A 19,401-nucleotide genomic window follows, 5' to 3' on the forward strand; every position below is an offset into this window, starting at 1 on the left:
TTCGGTATACGGTCGTCTTCCAAACACATAGTAATTCTCACTGGGGAATTATTCAGGAAGTCACGGTAATGATAATACATTTCAAAAGAAAAGTGTGTAGCAAATAGCAATTTACCTCGTGGCAAATAGTACCTACACCAGCTTATACGCCAATTTAAAAGAGATCGAAGCACCATTAAAGCTTAACAAACGACGCGTCATCGAGGTAAATAGAGTTCGCTGCTTTATGGAGCACGTAGTAGACAGGATTGGTCGTTGAACGTTTCAACGTTAATCGATCGAGCAAAGGTGAAAAACGATTTCAATAATCGTTCGACGGTTCTTTCTACAGCCCAATTTACCGTGACACGAAAACGCGAAGTGGACGTCTTGCATCCCGTGGCGTCTCCTCGTGCAATTACAGCACCACGACGATTGCTCGATAAAATACGATAGACTTGCATCTACGTCGCAAGGGTCGTGAACGGACAAATAGAACGAGGCTAACGGGATCCTCAAGAGATCCTGGCTCGTTCGAATAGGTCCTTCTGGCCTCATTCTACTTTTCACATCATCCTACCCGCCACCAATTGTTCGTCCTTACTGCAAACCTACATACGTGCGCCCCATTTTACCCAACGTGCGCCAACGTCCATGCATATAATTCCATCCCTCATGGTCATTGCGTGAAAGTTTTTACACGATCACGTGGTGTGCCTTAAAACGAAGCGAAATATCAAGAGAAACGTTTAAAGCTGCATAAAATAAAATAGCTTTAGGAATGTGTGTCAATTTTCTATAATTTTAAATTTAAAACAATACGTTTATAAAGATTGTTTGGCGTTTGAAATACTTTCGGAATTTTGTATTGTTTACAACAGAAAAATGCATTCTTTATTCATCGTTTGAAATATCAAATCAATGTTTAAGTTAATACTCGAATATCCTTGTACTTATTGAGATTATCACTTGTTTGTGATCAGTTGGTTTTAGGTTTTAGCTCTAATATTGTTTATAAATAAATTATTACATTCTTATTAAACATCGAAACGAACAATGAACGGGATATTTTTTTAAACTTACACAAATTAGAAATAATGCAAGTATGAAAAGTAGGAATTCCAGACGCGTTTCGGATGCTTGGTGACTTTGGAACAAAACGAAAGATTCTAAGAATATTAATCGAGAAAGACGTACAGTGTGTCTGTACCACGATTTGAAAATATATCGCAAATAGAAACACGAATATCTATCTTCTACTGTCGTATCTTAGAATATAACATTTTATAATTGGTCGAAGGTAATCTTATAACTGATAGTAAGTACATCAATCATTAATGTTTCTTTTTAAAGAGAATAGTACTATCATAATTATGATTTGATAAAGTGATGATTTATTGCTATCTTTTAACAAGAAATAACGTTCAATATAGGCTATTATAAAATTAAATACGTTGATAATTAAAAAAAGAAATTATCTCTTTCCTTTTGTATCATGTATAAGAATATTTTATAATCTTAAAGCAAAGTTGCAATATTATAAAAATAAATATTACACTTTACCGAATTTAAAATTCTGCTAAAACCAAGTTTTATAGTTAGGAGCTAAATATAAATAATTCTGAAAATAGTTAGATAACATATTTGATTTAGAAAACTTATGATCACATACACACAAAATAGGAAAGAATTTTGAAGTTAAAAATTTCGAAGAAATGTATAATAATCATTTTATGTGTACCTAATTGGACAAAATATCGCGTAACAGGAACTATAAAACCAAATTAGCTTTCATAATTGCTGTACACTCACAGAGTTAAAAAAATGAGATATTGTTCAACTGTTAGTAAATTCGAGAATGACAGCGAATTTAATTTATTATGTATATAAAATAAATTACACTTTACTAACTTTATAAACAGTCTTATAATTAGAAACTGATTCCATAAAAAGGAATAAATTATAACAGAAATACAACGATGCAAAGTTTAAATTTTAAATTTAGTTTAATATTCTGTAAAAACTTCTCTAAATATTATTTCTATATTTTCAGCTATATTAAAACCATTTGAAAGAAATAACGAAAGTGAAACGTATTAAACACAAAATGCTTCCAACCAACAAACCAAAACGCTAATTGTCTCTTATCGTGTTCCCGATATAAAGTATATCGTATAAGAAAATTTTTCATAATGTCCTAAAATTGACATCTTTGAAAGAAAATTAAAAATACTAAAAATTTCATCAATTTACGTACTAAACAATTAGGTCCAATAATACATTATTAAATTTCGTATCATTTAGTAGTATCTTCGTGTGAAAAAAGTGAAATGCAGAACCTTATAAGAAAACGCTTCATTGGAAAGTAAGCATATGTGTAAATATTTTTTCTAGTCACTTTTAAGGACACTTAACGAATCAAAATTCTGCGACGTAACGTAGCAATATAACATGCATACACATTTTGTTACAACACTCACAAGGATGAGCATCAGACGATTCCCTCAATTTAATTTCATTTAGGACCACTTAAACGGTCACAGTGCAACAACCGCCAAAATACCAGAAGGCGACTGAGCACACCATTTGGGAAATTTAAAAGACTTAAATGTACGCTACAAATTACTTTTTCCAGCGATATTAGTCCAACCTTGAAACACTGCGTAGCTTAAAATCATTTCAGCGTCTTCGCTAATCTCTAGATACTTATTGTCCACATAAATAATAATAAAAACTCGGCCGAATATAAAAAGCACCAATCTTGTACAGTACGTTGAATCGCATATCTTGCTTCTACTATTATGCAATTTTTTATTTTTTATATTTCATATATATGGTTATTTGTGAAATTTAATGTTAATTTATTTATTTATTATATTTGTTATATTATAGTTATTTATTTGGGACTTTTACACTACGCGCAATATGATTTCATAGAATATTAAATAATTTAAAATATATCTAAGAAATCATAACTAGCAAAATACAATTTTCGAGCTAGACATTTCATACAATATCAGCGTTACTCTTCAATTTGCTATCCCACTATAAGTAAATATATGTATATTATACAGTTACATGAAAGAGGAAATAATGAAAAAAAAACGTGTGTTCATTATAGCTTTAATTATACAATTGATAAAAATTCATGCTAAAAGGGTACATTACATCCAGTATGCAATTTTAGCATGTAATTAGCATGACATTAAAAAAATTCAAATTAATGAAAGAATGCAGATCCCATTATACTTCGAGTAATTATCTTTAACGTGAACCATCTTCGTTTAATAGATATCGATCTAAAATTCCATTATAAAAGAACAATAGCGAAGTATTTATTTATAAAATCTTATCGAACTCGAAAACTACAATTGTTTGAAAATGACGGCTCTGAATATTAATAAATACTTTTTTAATACTCTTTTAAATGATTTTGTTAGCAACATTGTATAAGATAATACCTTACCAACTGCGTAAATTATTTTTGATTAAGTAGAACATTTGTATAGAACAATTATGATACATTTGTAACAACGTCCAAACAAATATATAACGAATCTTGAATTATAAGGATAAATAATAAAAAATGTTTAAATCTTGTTTTCATTTTTAGATGGAATACTACACATAATTTAATTTTTAATTTCATCATAAATATCATAAATGGTGGTATAGAATTTTATACATCTACCTAAACACTCTTAATTACATATTAAGAAAAATCTTTCACAGCTGGATTAAAAACTTGAAACGAATGAAACATAAGAATATTGCTTTGCGTCTTCCTTTCATACAATAAAATTTGCAACATTAGAATTAAAACATCTTCAAAACTAATGGTTTCTCTATATAAATAAATTCCCTTTTTGTAAAGCAATACCGTAGATTAACTAATTGCATCGTTATATTTTTTAATTGCGTTAAAAATAAAATAACTAAAAAATATATGATACCATTAAAAAAAATAAATTTAACATTCATATGCCCTTTCTGCATCTACCTACAAACCAGGTAATTATATTAAATTACATTCTCCTTGAAACAGAACAAGTCTCATTTGAAACATTTTTCGAATAACGAACATTCAGAAGATAATTTCAGATTAAATTTGAAGCATTTATAGAGTAAAATTGATCATCCTCTGTATTTTACTATTCATTATATGTACATACTCCTACATGTATCTACTTTTTAAATATTGCTACTTGTATTAACATCCGAAATCTTTCCATCAACATAAAAGTTCCTTTTCAGTCTAATTCCTAATTCATAAAACAAGGAATCTAAAAATGAGGAATTTTTCAAGTAACAAAATAATTGTACATATAAGATTTGATAGTTACAAATTTATTTTATTATTGCACATCGTCTTCGCAAAACCAATTTAATTGCGTCAGAATATTCTACTACAGGTAATTGCGACGATTATAAAGCATAAAGCCACTGCAGTTCGAATTTTGTAATTAAATTAAATCTCGTAAAAGATAAACAAATGCTGCATACTTGACAATAACTTCCAAAACTGTTGCAACATCCTTTGAAATTGAACGACTTTTTTAAGATTGATCAAAACGACTTGCGTTTTTCTGAGAAATTAGGAGAATTAATTTACTAGATGGCGTAGAAAGAAATTGGAATCGCCAAGAAAAAAGGTAAAGGTCGTATTTTTTAACCTTTTTACCTGGGCTTGTAACAAAAACTTAAACAACACATTTTGAACATATATATCGGTTATATATATGCTAAACATTTTATTGAAATTGATTAACGTTGCCATGAGCTGTAAACGATTAAAAATGACGAGAATCACAGTTTTCACGATTTCCTGACCAAAATCTACAACTTTCAACGCCTGTCGCTTGTTTCCGCATCAACCGATTTCAACAAAATTTTCAACGCGTACATATCTAATATAAATGTTCAAAACGTGTTGTTTAAATTTTCGTTACAGTCCAAGATAAATAAATTGAGAAATGCGATCTTTACTTTTTTCATCCCGACTAATTTCAATTTATTCAAACTTCTTTTTATACGTCATCTAGCGAACTAATCCTTCTAACTTGGCGAAAAAGTCCAAGTGATTTGGTCCAATATTAAGAAAGTTATTCAGTTTGAAAGGACGTTGCAACAATTTCGAAAGTCGCTGTATCTCTCGCGATCAGATTTAAAAACATTACTCACAGATTAAATTACATCCTATGGACATACACCGTAACGATGAGAAATAGATTCAAACATTTGAAAGAAACACGAAAAGCATTGAAAACGATGCAGCCAGCCCCATTATTCATCCCTGCTGACGAATCATTCGCGCGCAAACTGAAAACGATAAATTGGTGTGCGTGTGTTCGGAAGGTATAACCCGTCAAAAGAGTCAAACAATAGAAGGCGGACGATGAATCATGAAAAATCGTAACGGAAAACAGGAGAAGATTTTTTCTGCATACCTGTCTATTCTGTGTGGCGCTACCTAGATCGGTCAAGGTATTCCTAGTAGCGAATACAAAAGGACCGAAGCAGGAATGAAAAAGAGAAAGAAAAAAGGGAAGGACACCGGGACAGTGTCTCTCGTGACAGGGAACTTTACGATTCCACGCCGATTTTATGGAATGCTCTAAGACGGTATCGAAGAGAAAACGAAGACGTTCCGATTCTTCGGACGGACAGGAGGGCTCAGTGTTTGCTTACCTAATAATAACCCGGCTAGGGGTAAACGGACGAACAACACGACAAATTATATTTTCCCGCAAGAATATCGATTTATCGATCGACTTTCCTACAGTTTTCGCAACAATTCCGATAACATGCTTGCTTTATTTCATTGTTACAATTACACGACCGATACCACACGACGCATTATATCGTATACAGGACATTTCTCGCAATACGATCAAGCCATAACTAGACCGCGGATTCTTCTGCATTTTTGGTAAATTTAAAGATGCAAAACTCTACAGAATCTACATAATATGTAAAAATATACAAAATACGGAAAGAATAATATTCATTATAATATTAAACGAGGAAACCAACCTCTGCTTAAATTCCGTTGCTTCATTCGCGTTCATGGATATATGAATTTGCATAAATATCTGCGGTCTAGCCATAATGGCAGAGGATAGACGAGGATATCGTTAAAAGTAAACGTTCTGAGTGCAAGGTAGTTTATATGTTTGTTTTGGGCCTTTCGAAGTTGTCAACGTTATCCTTATTCTCGTCATTTTGCAAAAATCATGGTAAATTTAAAGATTAGCCAAGCTAACTCCTCTTCTCTATCTTTTTCACGGATTCTACCATTTATGAGAAAAGCGTTGACGACTATCTATGCATACGTAATAGCGTAAACGGTGTGTAAAGAAAAATACTCGATCTTATTACAAAATTGAACTATATATTCCATAACAAACTATTATTTTTTATATCAGTAATATAATGACTAAGTTATCTAAAACAAGGGATTTTTGAAGCAAATAATCTTTCAATTAACACGAATTATCCAAGTCTCATACATATATATATATATATATATCACATATACACATACATATATCTTGTTCATTGTTTACAAAGAACAGCCCTTGCATACGAAAACACGTGAAAATAAAATAAACACTATCCGAGATTGGGTTGAATAATTTCTACAATTAATTTCAATGTGTTTTAACGCAGTTATCTTGTCAGTTTCATCGAATCAACGTTAATTATCAAACGGTTTTATTCGGCTGAAGATTAAAATAAACCGCAATATCGTGAATATTGTTGTGCTTCTAAACATTTTTTCTTCTAGGTACTAACAAACATAATACTGAATTTCAATAGTCTAAAACGTCATTTGCCATAAATCCTGTTGTGCGCACCGATAAATGCATATGAAAGAGAAACCAACAACAAGAAGATTAACACACCTGAAAGTAAAACTTTTAATACCTGCGTTTACTACTCATTTTTATTAATACTCAAATGTTCGTAATCGTTTCCCTAACGAGCAGTTCTTTTCATTACTAAATCGTATCGCCCGCAAAAGCATGAAAACCGCAAACTCGAAAAAAACGTAATAAAAATTTCTATTCATCGATACGAACACATTCCACGTAAACATTCTGTTCAAATATTTCCCCTCGTAAAAAATCTAAAGAATTTTTAATATTTATAAAAACGTTACTAGCAGCTCGTAAAAGTATTCTTCAAAACATGTTTCACAACCTAGCCATACATGTTAGCCGCCACCTCTTAATCGACACTCTTTAATTATTTGAAAATTATCTTTTAATTTATTACGCATAATGTTAGACCTAATGTTGCGTCCAGTGAAGAAAATAACATAGGTGTAACTAGTTTAAGCGGATCTTAATCAAACGATTTACCAAAAAGGAGAAACATATCCAATTAATACCGATTCGATGCTAAGCTGTTACAAGTACCAGTTTCACACGATATTGACTATGCAAGGTGTATCATAATCATAATTGCTGGTATAGCGAGGATAAGAGTAATTCGTTTTCGAACTTTGTTTTCGAGAATACATATAGATTTTACATATGTAATCCTTGGATCTTTTTATATATTTTGACCTTGCTATAAGCTATGTTTTTATTTTACATTTACTGTTTATTTATTTATTGCATTAGATATACTTCATATTAAAAAAAGGTCCATTTCATACGAAGAAAAATTTCATTAGTACGATAAGCAGAATTGCAGGTATATTCAACAAGACGAAAAAAATATTTTTGACAATTTTTAAAATAAGAAAGTTCACGTACGAATGGTCTGTTTCAGTGCATTCTCTATTTCTGCAATAGAATAAACGCAAGCATATGAAATACCTACTAGCAAGATCATTATATCAAGCAGTGTTGAACACATTTTATTTTCAATGAAAATAATAAATAAAGAATAAATAAATTTATGTGAAATTACCAAATATTTGATTACTTCAAGTAATAACAGAAAATAACGAATAACAAATCATTTTTTTCTTGATCACGTAACTTCCGTGCCAGATAAGTTTCCTCCAAAATTCTAACATGTAAGTCTACGCATACGTCCAGATATGTAAATACACTTCTTTTCATACTTCTTAATTCTTTTCGCGCTGCTTAATTCAATGAAATGTTTGAGTGACGTTTGAGTGCATTTCGTACCAATAGATATATATACACGTTTTTTCTACACGAAAAGAACAATTTTTCTTATCCTTGATCTTTTATCATTATGAGAAATGATCAAATATTCGACAAGTAAATTAGCTGGAAATAATTTACTTCTCAAATAAGATTTTGAAATTTCGTTACAATCAACTTTATTCTGAAAAATATTTATTTGTTACTTTATTTATCCTTTTTATTTACTACATTTACATCAAATAAGAAGTGGCTAATCCTGTCCCAGGTTTTACCACTGGTTACAGGACACGCTGGTATATGTACAGTATACATCAATCCTGTATCCTGTTAATGTCGTGAGGTCAAGAATCCTTGTACCTGTGCGACGAGTTCCATCTTGAATCGTTCGAAATGGCGGAGGCGCCACGAATAGAGATAGAAAAGAAGGAAAAAAGGGAATAAAAGGGACCGACAGTGAGAATGTCTCTCGAATGGTTTACGATGCGTTGTCGTTGTCGTTGTCGTTGTCGTTGTCGTTGTCGTTGTCGGGGTGTGGTGCGGCTCATCGCGAGGCTATGAAACGGCTTCGTTCTCACGGCAAATGCCATACGCTTTTTCCCAGTTTTTCTTTTTACGATACATCTACTTACTTACGTGTCAAACGCAAAATAACATTCCAACTATGTATGTATATATTTTTAAGTACTCGGTTTTCAAATTCTCTAATTGGCGGACTGAAAATCACAACATGTAATGTAAATCAATGTGTTACTATGTTTCATAAAACGACGTTTTGTATTTGTTTCGTGCGAGTCGAAAGTTTAATATATTTTTTGACTTTATAAAAATATGTCTTCATACATAATGAAGCTATAACGTAATTAACTGTGAGAAAAACGACTGATATTTTTGAGAATTGAAATGCCTGACATTTGCAGTATTTACCTCTAACGAAACTTTTATTTGTCGAGTATAATATATTTGATCTTTTTCATCAATCAATATTGTAATATAAACATAATTAACAATAATTAATAACCTTGCGACCCGCATGAAAGGATGCAATTGACCATAAATTAGTCGAAGACACGCAACAGGATTTAATATATAATAATATATAATAATGGTAACACATAGTTTATCATGTAATTGATATATGTGCATTAAAATAGTTCGTATTAATTATGATATAAATTGTAAGTTCGGATCGATAGGTACATTTGATATAATTCAAAATAATTAACAGATCAACCTACAAAATTAATGAACGTGACGCTATTATTCATCGGCATTTAATGTTTTGCTTTAATTTGTTGAAAAAAATATGTATGCGGTAGTCACGTTGCTTCAATATGCTGCGTGCGTAGATATGTAGTAATAATATTAATATTAATATGATGTATTTAATTCTTGACTTAAACAATTCTGATTTTTAAATTGTATAAAAATAATTTCGCTGATTGCGATTCAAAAATAAAGAAAAATCGGAAAATAGAATAAAAGTTATCAATCAAAAATGGCGAAAAATGCGTTAGTTTTAATCCGAATGGTTTTAATCAAGAAACGTTCGTTGAAGCTGAATCCTGATTGTGCCATTAATTCGATCAGAGTAAAAGTTTCACGGATTTTTCATACTACATAGGATAACATGAATTATAATAAATATGACATAAAAGAGACTTGATAACTCAGGATTAAAAATAAATAAAAAAATATCAAGATATTTAACCCTTTCGACCGATTGTTTTCTACTTGGATTTTACTATACTTTCTTGTGAAAATCGACTGCTAGAAAGAAATTGAATTATTCGTAGCTACAAATGGGTACAGATCAGTACCTTAAGAGTCATGAATGCACCAATGCTCGACGGACAATAACGTAACTCGATCCAGGATCGGATGTCAGTGTAAGACAATGCTGATGAGATTCTTTTACTTTTACTTTTTACGTTCTTTCTTTATGAAACTTATATCAACGCGCTAGTGATATGCCCGATTAAAATAAGACTAAACAGAAATGACAATGTCGACAATATTCGGGAATAAGAATGAAAACATCTAATGGGATATGTGTGCCCAGTATAGGCACTTCTATGTTCAATAATATAAATAAAAAGATAACAGTTTAAAAACTTTTTTAATGAAAGCAGTTACATTATGCTACACATTGAAAGACTGCGATAATAAATTTCAGAGAATTGTTCAATTACGTGTGTAAAAAAAAATAAGATTTCATTCATTGCAGCTCTGCAACCACATATTCTACCAAAATAAAAATTATCCAGCACATTGTTACGTTGCTTGTTCTCATGATTACCAATCAAATATAATAATATATAGCAGTCAGATTAAGTAATGAAGAATGATATAAGGCACATATGTGGCACATATTGTTCCACAGAGGATTGCAAAAATTCACTGGGACGTACATATGCGCCCCAACAGGGTCGAAAGGGTTAATGTAGGACAATTTTAATCTGTGAACAAGCGAAAATGAGTTGACTCGTCAGTTATTATCTGATCAATATCTTGGATAGACTAAATTATTTATTTAGGGAACCTCTTATTTACTGATGCATCGCTTCATTTCTATCAAAAACATATTTTATCCTAGTTATTGGATATATAAAACCGATCCAAATAAAATTGAATCACATTAATTTATTTAGGCATATTTGATCACAGCAGAAATTTCGAGCTACGAATTAACGCAATTAACAGACTAAAAATCGTTGAAAAATTATAGACATATATAGAAAAGTTCAAAATATTTCATATTTATGTACAATTAATTATATTGAAATGTAATCGTTTGATTATTTAAAAATAATGATAAATTTTAAAGGCAGAAACTCTTTCGATTAACTCTAATTATCAAAGTTTCATCTCATGTTATTTGCGTACATCGTATTGCGTACATCCTTAACAAAATCGTTAAAGTCAAATAAAAATCAGTATCAGAGATTTGAACCGTTAAATAAATAATTCCTATACCTAATCGTTTCTATTTTCATCATAAAGTTGGCTGTGGTTAAGTGTATAATTTTCTGAATATTAACTACTTTTATATTCACTGCAAAGCATGTCATTATAACCCTTTCCATTAATTTCCTTTTTTACTGCCTGTGCTTGTTTAGAGAATGGGAAAATATAAAAAAGAAATTCAAGTATAGTCCTATTTATACTTTTTACAATTTATATAATAGTTTTTTAATAACGGTTTAATAATTCTGTTATGTTTCATATATAACTATTATAACTGATGATTTTACACTGACTGTTAAATTTAAACGTGGACCATGTGTTTTAAAAGTAACCAAAAAATGTATAGAGGTTACAAGATATTTACTGTAAACATATATATTTGAAAAATTAGTTACACCATAAATAACTATCTTCAATATAATGTATAATAAGTGTTAAAGATAATATCAGTGAATACCAAGACTTGATAATTAAAAACTTTTATAATCTCTACGAAATATATATATACACTTGTATTAAATATTTTGTAATTTATATTGTGCATTTTCAATTTAGGTTAGTTCAAGTTCAGGTTTATTTCACTCTGGTTTAGGTTAGTTTTAAGCACAGATCAGTTTTAATTTCATTAGTTTATCAATATAAGCATGATCGTGACGAAGTCGTGTCTTATTACAATGTTTATGGAATTTCAAAATGTCTCGTATAACAAGGTTTACACATCAGAGCATTTAAATAATACTTTCATGGGCTATAGCAGTCCAATAAGTACATAAAGGAGGCCAGATGTAAGAACACTACACCGTTTCCAAATATCTTAATCTCCACGTGCGACATATGCATCGTTGTAATTAAATTAACCACCGAAAAAGCGGCGAAGTGATTTCGTAAGCGATTTATCGATTTAAATTAAGAACATTAGCGTCATAGCACTCGAATCGGCTACTCTACGCGTGGACGATTATCTCTCTCCATTTTCTCCGGTAGGTGTGATGTACGGCACTTGATGCAGGGAAGTGCATAAAACCGGAAGCTACATCAGCGACCCTTCGGCCTCGATTCGACGAGTGGCTACAGTCGTGTAAAGTGGGTTAGGATACGATAGTCCAGAGAGAGTAATTCGTTCATTCAGCCCTCTGATCGAACAACGTAACACAACGTATCGGAAATCGGCACGCGATCCTTCCCCTAGGTAATATCGTACACGACTTCGCGATCTACTCGTAACACCGATACACAATTTTCCCCAAATATAGTCCGTACCTCAGCCAACACCAATTTACCTCGTGTTAACAATTAACAGTCCACTTCCGGTCTGCTCAAGATTATTCGGGAGAATCTAGATGAATAAACGAGATCCTTAACCACTCACCGCATACTGCGGTATCGGTTTGGTTTACCTTGAATATGGTACGTGCGATTGCGGGATTTGCGTCGATTATGGCCGGAGGTTACTAGCACCTAAATTTTCCAAGTTTGTCGGAATTGAATATACTTTTATAATTAAGATACGGTAGCTCACGAAAGGATTCGGACACTTATAGAAATCTTTCATGAATATCTTATGTGTGTCGTACAAAATCTTTTGAAAAACTGGCGTAATAACCCAAATGTTATGATTATATTCATCAGGTTAAAAATATATTTGAATATATATGTATATAGGTATTACAAGATATTTAGTATAAGTACATATGTAAGTACTTCATAGAAATCATAAAGTATTCAAACTTATCTATTATTATCTTATATACTATTATCCATTATATCAATAAATTCCGATATTCAGTGGTCATCTTCTCACTTATTATGCACTTAAGATGGTTATTCATACTGTATACTAACTATATCTATACATTTTCAAATTGGTTCCAAATACCAATATAACAGAAATGATGAATACTGATGAATCAAAAAAGAATTCTTTTTTCCCTCTCTCTCAGCTACTTTTCACACAACGAAGAGTTAGATAAAATAAAAAGAGTATAACTTGAAATTATCACATTATCCATTTTATTCTCTAGACTTCTAGTTGATAAATTTTAGTTTGTACCGTTCATTATAAAACAGTATGATGAATAAAAAATTTAACACAGCAAAGAAAATATATATTTTACGTTAACATCTTTAAAATAATTCATAAATTATCAAAAAGTCGACACTTCTAAAAAAAATATACAACAGTTATGAAATAATCTGACAGAAAAAATGCCATTTAATGAAACTTTTAACCGCTATATTTTGAAAAATGTTATGCGTTTATTAAATCGGTCATCAATAACCGAATATTTCATTAAATTTAAAAATAAACTGGCATTTATAGTAAATTTTATAATATTAAAAAATATAATATGGAACTTTTTTCTATTTAAACAAAGAAAACAGAAGTTTCTTAAATAACCTAAATATCAACGTGACTTTTAAGAAAGCTGTAAATAGTCGCGCCAAAATCTTCTTTATGAACGGACGTTATTTATCAGGCATATGTCGGTAAAAAACTTAGGATAAAAAATATTTATGATATAAGATTTATTGCTCTCACGACAATTGAAACAGGTTTTTACAAGAAGTACTCGAGTGGTATTTGATGTAACAACGTTAAGTGCCGTTTAATATAATGACTTCTCGAGAACTATTAAATAAAACTTCGTAATTAGAGTCAACCGACTATAATCAAGTCTTTCAGTTCATTTCCTTCAACGAATGGCGAAACACCTGCCACTCCATGTTTCGCCCATTTCCGAAATTTCTAGTCAATAGGAACTAATGTGATTCATCGGTGCAACAAGGTTAGCTAATTTAAAATGAATATAGTCCATGTTTCGTACGACTCGACTCAGCTCGATTCGACTCGATTGGATTCAATATTTCAGCTTCGATAAGATTTTGGCGCGATAAAATTACCAAATCGTAAAGAGAAATTTTAACGCATGGAAATTATCATGAAAGACTAGTTATTATAGGAACTGATTAAACAACATTGAAACCGATCACTTACTTTTCGCACTATTCTCCGTTGCAGGTTCCTTCATAATCACGAGTGTGATATTCTTGCTCTCGAAGAAGGGCCTTACACGCTCACAATCGGTAGACGCGAAGTCGGTATCGTTTTTTGACATTTCACCGAAATACCGTGATCGAGATGACACGAGATCGGTGCAACCGCATAATAATATCACGATCGACACAGGTGCCAGAATCGCACGACGATGCCTCTGAATTATTTTCATTTTGACAAAATGGCCAAATCGGCAGAACAAATCGGTGAAAAAGAGGGAAGAAAGCGAAAGAAAGAGAAACTGAGCGGAAACACAGTGGCGTACAGGGGCTGGTGGTAAGTTCCGTAAATCGTGCTTAAGAGCGTGAAAAGAAGAGAGGAAAGGAGACGAAGCACGAGCAACGAGACAATTCAATTTCTCCTTCTCCTCGTTCGTGGTCGTCGTCGTCGTCGTCGTCGCGTATTTGGTACGATGTGATCGTTCGAAGAGTCATCAACCGCGGAACGAGACGCGGTGGCTTCCCCTTTCCTCTTGGTTCTTCGAATCGGCCGCGCGCTATCAAACGGCACGGCAACAATCACGGGTGTTACTGCGAGATCTCGAGACGCGCGAGACGTGCATTTGGTGTGATCGCGCGATGGACGGACAGACGAGACGATGGCTATAGTAATCACGACATCCACTGTCGAGATCGCGCAACAACGTGTTACGGCCCGCACACATACACACGCGACCACTCCGGGTACACCACAATAATAAGCACACACATGTACGCACGTTTAACCGCACGCAAGCATGCATGCATGCACTACGCGACACGCTTTCCACGAGTAGCTCGATGCGACTGAACTGAAGTGCCGAGTGTGCCGAGAACCGAGAGCGGCACCGCGTATTCACAATTCGACCGACCGGCACTCTCCCACTACCCACCACACTACATTCCCTCCGATTCGTTCGCTGCTCGCTACCCTCTATGCTCTCTCCCACCTAACTTTCAATCCACACCGAACTACTTGTCCACCTACTTGCTTACTTACCTACCCAAATGGCACTCCTGATACCTTCCGAAGACGTTACGGGCCGCCACCGACTATTGTCTTTGCTCGCCTTATTTTTACGAAATATATACACATCATGCAAAATAGACTATTATATTGATACATATGTTTTAGGTGATGTATAATTAAAAGAATTCATGAATATATAAATAAAATTTATGCCACTAACATACAAAGTTTTCTTATAATGATGAGTGAAAATATATAAGAGTACTTTTCAAAATATAAAAGTATAAAAATAATGTTTAGCGGCATATTAAATTCACACGAAACGAAAATTTAAATAAATGTAATTTGTGTTCTTGTCTGATTTACTTGCCACACATTCAATGCCTCGTATTCTTCGATACAATCGTTAATTTGGTCGGGTTTAAATCCTTTAGTAGTACATCGTTCCAATATATCTGATACTTTAACAGTTTTCGTATTGCTTGCTAGTTCTTTAATAAGGTAGAAAATTCGGCTCATTGGGTTTTCTTGGACATTTGTTGATAACGTTTCAGAATAGTTAATAGAATATTTAGACATCTCTATTAATCTATTCGCCTCAATAACATCCGCCTTTTCAACGGCATCTGATAATCTTAGACGCGCCAGTGCAGTCGATAGACGTAAAAGCGCTAATAAATTACGTGCAGATGTAAAAGTTTTGTCCTGGCTGTTACGAGCTGCTTTCCTCATTTCCACGTAGGACTCTGGAAATAGCAATTGTTCAAAAATACAATTATGCATACTGTGATAAGTATCAGATTAGAGAAATTTAATAAAATTCTCACCAACTATATAATCAGTCAATTCTTCTGGAACAACAGGCTGTTTCGTTTTACATACAGTAATATATCTTCTAATTAAATTCATATCCAAAGCTTGCGATTCCATAGGTGGTTGTATACAATGCTGATGAACGTAAGTTATGTGTTGAGCCATTCTGAAAAAATATATTGATTAAATTATTTTATATTCTCACGCTTTTCTACTAGTTGAATAGTAAATCCGTGAAAATTCTGTATATGTAAATAAAAAAATATATTTGTACAAATACTAACTTCAAGTCATTACCGCGATCTGCACGATCCTGAATTAACCATAACAAATCAAATCGTGATAATAAAGCAGCAGGTAATTGAATATTCTGCTCAATTGTTCTTTTTGGGTTATATCTACCATAAGCAGGATTTGCCGCAGCTAATATCGAAACTCTTGCGTTCAAGCGAGTTGTAATTCCTGCTTTGGCAATCGATATAGTTTGTTGTTCCATCACCTCATGAATAGCAGTTCGATCAGCATCTGCCATCTTATCAAATTCGTCGATGCAACAAACACCTTCGTCAGCTAATACCAAAGCTCCTCCTTCGAGCATCATTTGGCCAGTTAAATTATCTTTCATAACTGAAGCAGTTAGACCTACTCCAGAAGATCCTCTACCAGTTGTGTACTGAGATCGAGGAGCTAATCTCGTTATAAACGAAAGTAACTGAGACTTGGCAACTCCAGGATCACCCATTAAACAAATATTAATATTACCTACAAATGATAGATATAATAAAGCGAAAAAAAAAATATGTATATAAGCAATAATCTTAAATGTTAAACAACCTCTAATTTTAATATCCTCTCTTTGTTTATCTGTACCACCAACTAGCAGTAATAACAGCGCTTTTTTAACATCTTCAAGTCCATAAATTTCTGGAGCGATAGAACGAGCTAATTTACCATAAAAATCTTCCTCCACTATTAAGGATAATTCATCGTTTGTTAATACTGCGTTACTATCATCAGCAGTTTGTGAATTAGTGAGACAGACAATTCTCTAAACCATAAAAAATATATATATTTAAGTATGTTAGATATATTACGATATTATAAAATTATTAAAACAATCGATTACATACATGTGCATCTAAATAAGTTTCATTTAAAAGAGCTGCACCCACTCGAACGCTAAAACCAGATTTTATAATAGGTAAAAAAATACCCGTGATAAGTACATGATCCCCAGGTAAACATTTTCTTGTTGTTTCACCTCTGCAGTATATTGTTAATGTTCTTGGAATATGCCCCACTGGAACTTGATCGCTCTTAGAATTATTAAAATATGATTACTACAATTATAAAAATTATTACCAAATATTTATGAATATGAAAAACTTACACATATACAAAACTTACATGTTCTTGTATTTTTATTTCCTGAAATTTCACAAATTTTGATCCTCTTGTTTGCATATCTAACACACCACCAGCTTTATTTATACGACAATCATCACTGGGACATTGTCGTAATGGCATATATTTGAGAGATTGAACCTAAAAGTTTCAATTTTATTAAATTTTTGTTCCATCCTGTAACATAAAAGAATCATTCATTTCTTACTGGTTGGAATGTCTCAGCACCACATTGATCGCATGTATATGTAGCAACAACAAGAAGGGGCATTACATCACTGCATCTTGTTACTATACCTCTCACTGTAACTAGTTTTCCTATTTTGTCAGCTTTTATATCTCTCACAGAATATGCTTTTGCTGTCTCAAAATCCTTGAAATACACTTCACTGAAATGTTCATAAAATTTGTTTGTATTATATAATATTATATATTTATATAGAGAGACAAAAATGAATATTAAAATGATATACAAGCGTCTCATAAGTTCTGGGGCATATTTATTTCTCGGATCTCGTTGCTCTCCGTCATGTCTGTTACGACTTTCCATTAATAATCTATGTTCAATATATACATCCAAAGCATCTTTTGGTGGTACAGGTCTTTCTTTTAACTCAGGTAACATCTCTTGAATAAGCTACGTAAATGTAAATACATCTTTTCAATCAATGTAATAAATAACTTCTCAATGCCATATTAAAAAACAAATATATTAACATGTTCACAATGTCCATATGTGATTTATGATATTCCTTAATCAAATATAATAACAGACGATATGATAAACCTGAGACAGGTCCACTCTTTATAAAATAATTTATGAATGAATGACTGAATTATAAGCATTATACACATGTAAGAAATAACTCAATTGAACATTATAATTTAGCAGAATAAAATGAAACATAATTGATTCAATAACAATATAAGGAACGTAATATTCTTTCTGCAAATTCACCAATATATTCTTCTTTATCTTAAATTCCTAAATTTCCAATCATGTTTGTTGATGAATGAACAACATATGTATCATATATTTGGGTATAAGAGAGAAATATGTTTCTGTCTTGCATTATGAACATATTAAGATCCCTATATATTGTATCCATATTATAAATATAAACTTACCTCCAAAAGTAAATTGACATATCTTCTAGTATTATTTGCAATAGATATCGCTAATTCATCATCGAAGTCATGTATATCATCTAATTCTATTAGCAAATCTACTTGTTCACGGTGAGCAATATTACTGAGTTGTGTCTTATATTTAAGCGCTTTCTTGCCAGTTTCATTATCTATTGCTACAAAGCTCGTCAAAAAGATCTTTAATTGTTCTAAAATAACAGAGAAATTAAACAACTTGTTAGATGTGTCTAAATTATGATATATTCTTTTGTAGTGGTTAGTTTATAATATAAATACTCACCCCTAACTTTTGCATAATCCATTGATATTTTTGGTGGCATTGTTCTAAATTTATTTTTACAATTATTTTAAAATTTAATGTAAATATTATCTTTACTTGAACAACTTAGGTTCTGTTAATGCAGTATAAAAACACACACTATTCTTGGAGTAATCTTCCCGCCTAAACCGAACCGAATATTTACTTGACTGCAATATCCACAATTTTCGATATTCGACTGTAACACCGGTAATTTTTTACAATTCTAAAACATACAAATCTACAACTTCATAATTAAATACGGAATATAACTGCAAATCATTCTTTTACTTAAAAAGTTTTTAACATTTAATCTCTTAAAATTTTATCTTCATAATATATCTTTATGATTATCTTTATAATTATCTGAAAGTTTAACAAAGCTTTATATTTCTGATTATATTGCTGTTCATAAAGTTTTCTTTCAAAATTTTGCGTAAAGCTTACTAAATATTTAAATTGCATTAATATATTATATCTGAGAGGAAATCTCTCTGATTATATAAAGAATTTAATTAATAACATTTAAAATATTTAAAATGTTCTATTAGGTATAATTTAGATTTTACAGCTTGGATCAAATTTACAATATGGATATTATAGATAAGTCCAACATGAAAAATTTAAATCTCCCCTTGGCAAATCTCTGCACCACGAGCACTACA

At 31.8% G+C, this 19,401-nt stretch overlaps 2 protein-coding genes across 2 annotated transcripts in view; both read right to left on the reverse strand.

Annotated features, from left to right (window-relative positions):
• The window catches only part of LOC100741307 (division abnormally delayed protein), a 246,574-nt gene extending 231,607 nt beyond the window's left edge, over positions 1 to 14,967 (reverse strand). Inside the window, exon 1 of the mRNA XM_003490109.4 lies at positions 14,065 to 14,967. Coding sequence (XP_003490157.1) covers positions 14,065 to 14,296 — 232 coding nt within the window. The 5' untranslated portion in view covers positions 14,297 to 14,967. The remainder of the gene's footprint in view (positions 1 to 14,064) is intronic.
• A 294-nt stretch (positions 14,968 to 15,261) lies between these two features.
• LOC100741429 (DNA replication licensing factor Mcm7) lies at positions 15,262 to 19,055 on the reverse strand. The gene is made up of 10 exons (XM_003490110.4): positions 18,719 to 19,055; positions 18,418 to 18,626; positions 17,763 to 17,926; positions 17,498 to 17,678; positions 17,293 to 17,430; positions 17,016 to 17,201; positions 16,720 to 16,933; positions 16,170 to 16,647; positions 15,900 to 16,051; positions 15,262 to 15,818 (listed from the first exon to the last, which is right to left on the reverse strand). Exons 1-10 carry the CDS (start codon positions 18,756 to 18,758, stop codon positions 15,403 to 15,405), a joined length of 2,178 nt encoding a protein of 725 aa, XP_003490158.1. The 5' UTR covers positions 18,759 to 19,055; the 3' UTR covers positions 15,262 to 15,402.
• Positions 19,056 to 19,401: the final 346 nt, after the last annotated feature.

Source organism: Bombus impatiens, unplaced genomic scaffold (assembly GCF_000188095.3).
Source record: "Bombus impatiens unplaced genomic scaffold, BIMP_2.2 scf_0396, whole genome shotgun sequence".
NCBI lineage: Eukaryota > Metazoa > Arthropoda > Insecta > Hymenoptera > Apidae > Bombus > Bombus impatiens.

Coding starts and splice junctions, on each gene's coding strand:
- LOC100741429 (XM_003490110.4), bottom strand. CDS start 18,758: ATGCCACCAAAAATATCAATGGATTATGCAAAAGTTAGGG. Junction 17,927..18,417: donor ATGTCAATTTACTTTTGGAG/GTAAGTTTATAT, acceptor ACATTTACGTAG/CTTATTCAAGAGATGTTACC. Junction 16,648..16,719: donor AGAGGATATTAAAATTAGAG/GTTGTTTAACAT, acceptor TATCATTTGTAG/GTAATATTAATATTTGTTTA.